This window comes from Furipterus horrens, unplaced genomic scaffold, assembly GCF_987537825.1.
Source record: "Furipterus horrens unplaced genomic scaffold, mFurHor1.1.pri manual_scaffold_3, whole genome shotgun sequence".
Classification (NCBI taxonomy): domain Eukaryota; kingdom Metazoa; phylum Chordata; class Mammalia; order Chiroptera; family Furipteridae; genus Furipterus; species Furipterus horrens.
In genome coordinates this window covers 81,652,407-81,658,406 of record NW_028327173.1, presented here as the reverse complement: position 1 = coordinate 81,658,406, position 6,000 = coordinate 81,652,407, and the positions used below count along the sequence as shown (strand labels likewise).

The window sequence follows — 6,000 nt, the reverse complement described above, 5'->3', positions numbered from 1 at the left end:
ATCATCAGAGAAAGAGTGAATTAGGCTTCTGGAAAATAAAAAAGAAGGAAAAAGAAAGAATAATATGTGGTCTTGCCAAGACTGCAGGAAAAGGAAGTTCATCAGGAGAGAGGGGACGGGAGGGAGAAAGGGAGACAGTTACTTTGCAACAGGAAAGGCTTTCAACGCTCAAAAAGCTGATCTATTTTCCTTTTTAGGGAGAAACAAGTTACTCAAATCTTTTGGATTTGAGCAGATTCCTTTCTTTCCCCTGCCCTTATGTCTCAGCGAGGAGAATGGTTTTAATATGTGGTGACCTGGAGTGGGTAGCCCAGCAGGGAGTTCTCAGGTCCTAGGGGCTGGCGAAGGGAACTCAGAAACCTACCTTCGTGCTTTAATATTTTGCTTGGGGAATGACAGATCTGACACTAAATCTCCAGAAAGCTGGTTAAAACCCTAACAGTATGGACAAGTGGAAACCTCCAGTATATAGGTCGTAACGATCAGAAAGTCTTTTGGAAACACCTGGTTGTAACCCAACCATAAAGTCACTTGGGTGGCTAGTACGGAAAAGTGCTCTGCTCTCTTGGGTCCTTCCTCGCCAATGGCACCGGCAAGCACGTTGTGCAATATTAAGGCACAGCAGCTCATTTATTTTTTCTGATTGTGAAATGAGCATAGACCTAGTTATTTCAGTTTAGAAAGCATTTTAGAGTTTTTAAACAGTCAAGAAATAATTAAAAAACAGTAAGAAAAAGCAGTTTATTTCATTTACTGAAAGTTTCCAGTAACAAGTCTGGTGCTCAGCTAGATTAATGTTGTTATATAATCCTCTCCACAAGGTTCAGCCATTACTAACTCACACAGGAAGAAACCGGCAAGCTCAGAGGCCATGGGTTACTTTTAGGGAAGAGGCCAACATGTGCTTTGAATTCAGGTATCAAACATGGCTGCAAATAAAATCTAACGGTGTTACCCGAGTATTTATACTTTTTTTCTCCATATTTCTTATTGTTGTTCTACTACAGTTGTCCCATCACCTCTACCCCCCATCGAGTATTTACACTTTTAAGGTCGGGAGAATGGAAGCAGTGGGAAGGAGAATAAAAGGTGTAGGAATGAGTGTGAGGGAGCACTGACCCCGATTTTCATTTACTCAAGAGGATTGTCTGAGAGGAGAGAATTTAAGACAGTACTTCCCTAAACCATCAGTTCAAGTAAGGAAATTACGCAAAATGGCTATGAAACTTGACAAAATTGTCAATAAGGTGAAGGCCCGAAGAGACACACCAGGGCCTGTTGCTTCATTTACATCAGCGATTCACGAGCCCCCACTATGGGGCGGGGTGGGGGTGTAGAGGCAGGTAAAAAGCAGCCTCTCGCGTGGCTACGGCAGCTGATGTTCCTGGCACTTGGTGTTCCAGATGCTTCCTTACAGTCTGCAAGGCTGTGTGGCTTGGTCTCCATATTCCACTCATTTTTACCTCACTGTCTCGCTCATGGGCCCCTCAGACGCAAAGCACCCGTGGAAGGGCAAAGGTCGAGTTCGATCTCTTTAAAGCCAGTTATCTTTTGTAGGAGGCAGATTCCCTCAGTCCCCTTTTTGGCCACCCCCAAGCCATCCATGGTCGCCGCTGGGCCGCGTGCCGCGCCGTGAGGCGGCCTTCCCCCACCGCCATCCCCGCAGCCCCGCGCGTGAGGGCGCGTGCAGCTACCGGGCGCGGGCAGAGGTGACCTTAGACTACCCTGGGCCGACCGCATCACGCTGTGCGACTACGCGAGGCGGTGTCCTGAGGTGACACCGGCGGCGCGGCAGAGGCAGCAGGCGCCGCTGATCAACTAGTTCGCGCCGAGGATTCCTCTTGGTGCGTGGCCCAGTTTTCCTTAGGACGCGCTCCAACCCTTTGCTGACACCGCCCCCCGCGCCGCCACGCTCCGAGGCCTTCCCCGGGGAAGCCTCGCGTCCCTCCCCCGCCGCTCGGCTCCACTCGGCCCGGAGAGCGCGCGATTCCTCGATTCCACAGGCGGTTAGCGCCGCGGGTGGGGGCGGGGCGCGCGGGGAGGGTGCCGGGCGCCTCCGCAGGAGAGGGGCCAGAGCCGGGGTGGGCTGGCGTGGGGAGTTCCTCGCTCGCGGACCACACGCTCTGCTGGCCATTCCCGAGCCAGCCACTAGCAGAGTCGCACGCGGGACACGTCCCAGCGTTTGTTGGCAGGGCCGGTGATGGGGAGGGGGCGAGGAGGTGGAGGAGGAGGAGGGAAGGGAGTTGAGTGACAGGCTTGCTGCGCAGGCTGGGAATTGTAGTTCTTAGCTCCGGTGGCCATAGCCATTTTGTAGTCGGGGGACTACAACTTCCAGAAGATCAAGGGGACCATTCTAAGGTGCCCAGGGAATAGGCGGCTGTCCCCGGGGCCGGGCGTCCTGGGGCACTCGTACCCAGGAGCCTGGCTGCAGGTAGACGTGAGGGCAGTGGCGGGGGCTATCGTCTCGAGGCTGTGGCGTGAGCGGCAAGCTGGGGAAAGGGGGTGAAGTGGAGCGATCGAGCGTGCCATGCATTGAGCTAGGGAGCCTCTCTCAATTCCACTCCTAAGCTCGGCGTGGGAGAGATGCCTGAGGGGTTGCCCGAGAAGGGTTCGTCGAGGTCTCTCGGGTGTTTAGTCGACGAGGCTGCGGGGGTACTCCTGACTGGGCGGGGGGCAGTCGGCGCCGGGGTGGGCGGGCGCCTGGTGGCTCAGCTGTGGGAGATTTCGGCTATCATCCGGCAGGGAATTATTCGAGGAGCCCTAACTTGTATAAAAGCAGAGTCCATTTAAAGTTCGGCTGGATAGCCTCTCTCTCATTGGTTAGGGGGCTTGGAAAAAAGAGACTCGGCGAGCCCTCGCTGTGGTGCTGCCGCCGCCGCCGCTGGAGTTGACTCTTCTGCTCGCAGTGCTGCTGCAGCACAAACGTGACTTCCAACATTTTTAATTTATCTTTCCCTTTTCTTTTCCAAGATGTAACTACAGATCAGACACTAAAGACCTTCACGTTTCGCTAATGTAGTTTTTGGAGGAAAAAGAGGGGGGAGTGAAGGGCGTCGTTTTTTTTTCTTCTTCTTTTTTGTGTGTGTGTGTGTGTGTGTGTGTGTGTTTCGGGGGAAATTTTCCATTATGGGTGTTTTACTAAAGTGAATTTTTTTGTTTGCTTCGTTCGTTTCTGGCTCTTTTTTTTTTTTCCTTCCCAATTTCGGATTTATTTCAAGGCGAATCGGGCTTTGGGGGAAGAGGAAGAAAAGTCGGATTACAAGATCAACCACCACCAACAACAATAAAAACCACCAGGATATTTTTTTGCAAATTTCTGACGGCTTTAAATTCATGAAGCAATTGTCCCCTTTTGCAATCAGCATTTGGATCTCAGAATGAGCAAGGAAAGACCCAAGAGGAACATCATTCAGAAGAAATACGTAAGTGCTCCTAACAACACATCCTTTGACTTGCAGTTTTAAGCAATGGCTGTGAATGTCAAGTTTATAGATAATTCTGCAGCTGAAGGGTTTTAAACACAGCGTCCGATAAGTCTGTTTCTTTTCTTTTCTGAAAGAGGGCTTTTCAGGCAAAGTCGTGTCTGCCTAGTTTGGATGAAAAAACAGATTGGTATAGAGATACCTCAAGTGAATAAATTGACCTCGAATGACACAACCATAATCTAGTTTTAGATGAAAGGCAAAGGATTTTGGTGGAGCTTGGGAGTGGGGTGGGGGGCTACGGTACTGTAACTAAACTGCATTCTCGAGCGGTTTTAGCCTCATATTACATTTTGCATGCTAATGAACCTGTGTTATTATTATTAATGTTTTTCGAAAATCGTGTAACGCGTGTGTGTTGGAAGCCCTCTTAAGTTGCAATCAAGGGTCCGATTATGGCGATCTTGTTCCTTGCGCTGGCACATCAAATTTAATGTATGGGGTCGTTTGGGCTTATCTGTTTCACAACATAAAACAGTTGGGAATCATGTTACAGCGAATGCATTTGTTGGGATTGACTTTAATAATGCGACTGGTTTTGTTTAAAAATTCATGGTTTCTAGTTTTAGGGGAAAAAAAGACATGCAATATAGCTAATGTTTTTAAGTAGGCATGTGAATGCATGTGTGACTACAAATTTCTTCTTGTTAACTGGGTGTTTGAAATTGGGTGATTATTTAGAGATTTAAATGACTTGGAATAGTTAAATTTGTTTTGTGCATAGTACAGCCACGTTTTGATTGGCATGGGGACTGTTTTTGTTTTGTGTGGTGGCTTTTTTTTTTTTTTAAGTTTGGGGGGAAGGAGGAGGGAGGAGAACCGAGGGATTAACTAAATATGTACTCGAGTGATCAGTCATTAGCTGCATGATTTAAATCAAAGAACCCATTTTTAAAAAGGCCAAATGAACATACATGAATAATGATGCAGCGTTATAAAAAAGTTTTAACTCGAGTCGACAAATTGGTGTTAATATTTTCTCTTTTTGAGCAGTGTGATGTGTGTAATGGGAGATGACCTTAGGGGCACTGGTTTTTGTAAAAAATACATTTAATGGAAAAGCAAAATGCCTTTTTCTAGAAGGCTGATCCTAGTGTATACACGTAAACTTCAACTAAGAAAGAAATGCAAGGTTAAATAAATCCTACTTAAAAAGCTGTTCCCTTAAAATTTTAAGAATTAAAATACATCCGCATTGCAGAGGGCTGGGTAGAATGCAAAAGACTAGTTTAAACTCGGTCTGTAGAAACTGCATGCAGACACCCTTGCCTTGGAGCGTGGACGCCTTCCCAGGGCATGTCCAATTCCAGTCAGCGACAAAGCAAATGGGGTAGAACTTGGACAAGGACCGCCCCTCGGCCCCCATGCCAGACCTCGCTAAGCTGGGGAGTAGTGTGGGGTGGGATTTTTTGTTGCTGGTGGTCAAGCGGATCGTGGCGAGTCCGGGTGTCTGGCCGCAAGCGGCAGACCACGAGTTAAGGTTCTGGGAGTGGAGCTCGTGCTCCTGAAGCAGAAGAGCTCCAACCGGCTGCAAAGGGGAGGGCGTGCGGGGGTCTCGGCGGGCTGGGCCGGGGCTGGGCCGGGGCTGGGCCGGAGCTGGGCCGGAGCTGGGCGGCGGTGCGCGGCCTGTAGGGGGCGGGCTCCATGCTCCGGCTTAGCTTTGGGGCTCCAGTTGCCCGGGACTGGCAGGCGAGGCGCGGGGCTGCGCGGCCTGCTGGGGCAGGGGAGTGTGGGGAGCGAGCGACATTCAGGTGGGGGCGTGCCTGGTGGGGGGCGGGGGTGCACAGCTGCAGCGAGCGCCCCCCCTTGGCGCACGACCGAGCATGGCGGCGGCGGTCCCGTGGCTCCCCCGTGCCTCCCCAGCGGCTCTGCTGGTTGTTTGCAGCGCAGTCTTGAGAGCAACAGGTTAAGCCTGCGAGACGTCAGCGCACCCCCTCCCCGCCCCCGGTTCTTCCACTGCATCACACCGGCCTCCCCTGCCTCCCTCGCCTCCCTCCGCCCCCTGCTGCGCCGGTTCCTGGACGCTCCAGGCCGTGTTCTGTTATCGTTGTGACGTCACAAAGGGCCGGGCTGGGGGTGGAACCTCCTCCGTCTTGACGTCAAAAGTCCGGCTGGGGGTTCCTGCGCAGCGGGGCTGCGGGGGTGGAGGCCGGGGGCTGCTGTGAAGCTGGGCTGCCCCCCGGGAGGAGGACGAGGAGGAGGAGGGCGCGCTGGGCCTTTGCCTTCCACCACGGAAAACTGAGCTCTCCTCTAGGTGAGCATTGAGAGCGTGTAGTCCTCAAGCGGGTGCCCCCGCCTAGCTGTGATTTTGATCCACGCAGGAGATGGGAATCATGGATGAGACGCCTTCTTTATGCAGAAATGTTTTTGCTTCCTATGTTTACAGGTCTGCTTATGGTGTGGCATTATTACTGTGGTAGTTGAGTCTCCTCACCAATGCTTTAGAAAAGCAAGGAAACGTAATTCAGGGAAAGCTTTGCTTCGTAGCAGGACCGTGATGTGGATTCGGCTACCTTGT

General features: G+C 51.3%; 1 protein-coding gene across 1 annotated transcript in view; it reads left to right on the top strand.

Annotated features, from left to right (window-relative positions):
- The first annotated feature begins 2,809 nt into the window (after window positions 1–2,809).
- Window positions 2,810–6,000, top strand: part of JARID2 (jumonji and AT-rich interaction domain containing 2) — a 259,462-nt gene continuing 256,271 nt past the window's right edge. The window contains exon 1 of the mRNA XM_090269793.1: window positions 2,810–3,422. Coding sequence (XP_090125919.1) covers window positions 3,378–3,422 — 45 coding nt within the window. The 5' untranslated portion in view covers window positions 2,810–3,377. The remainder of the gene's footprint in view (window positions 3,423–6,000) is intronic.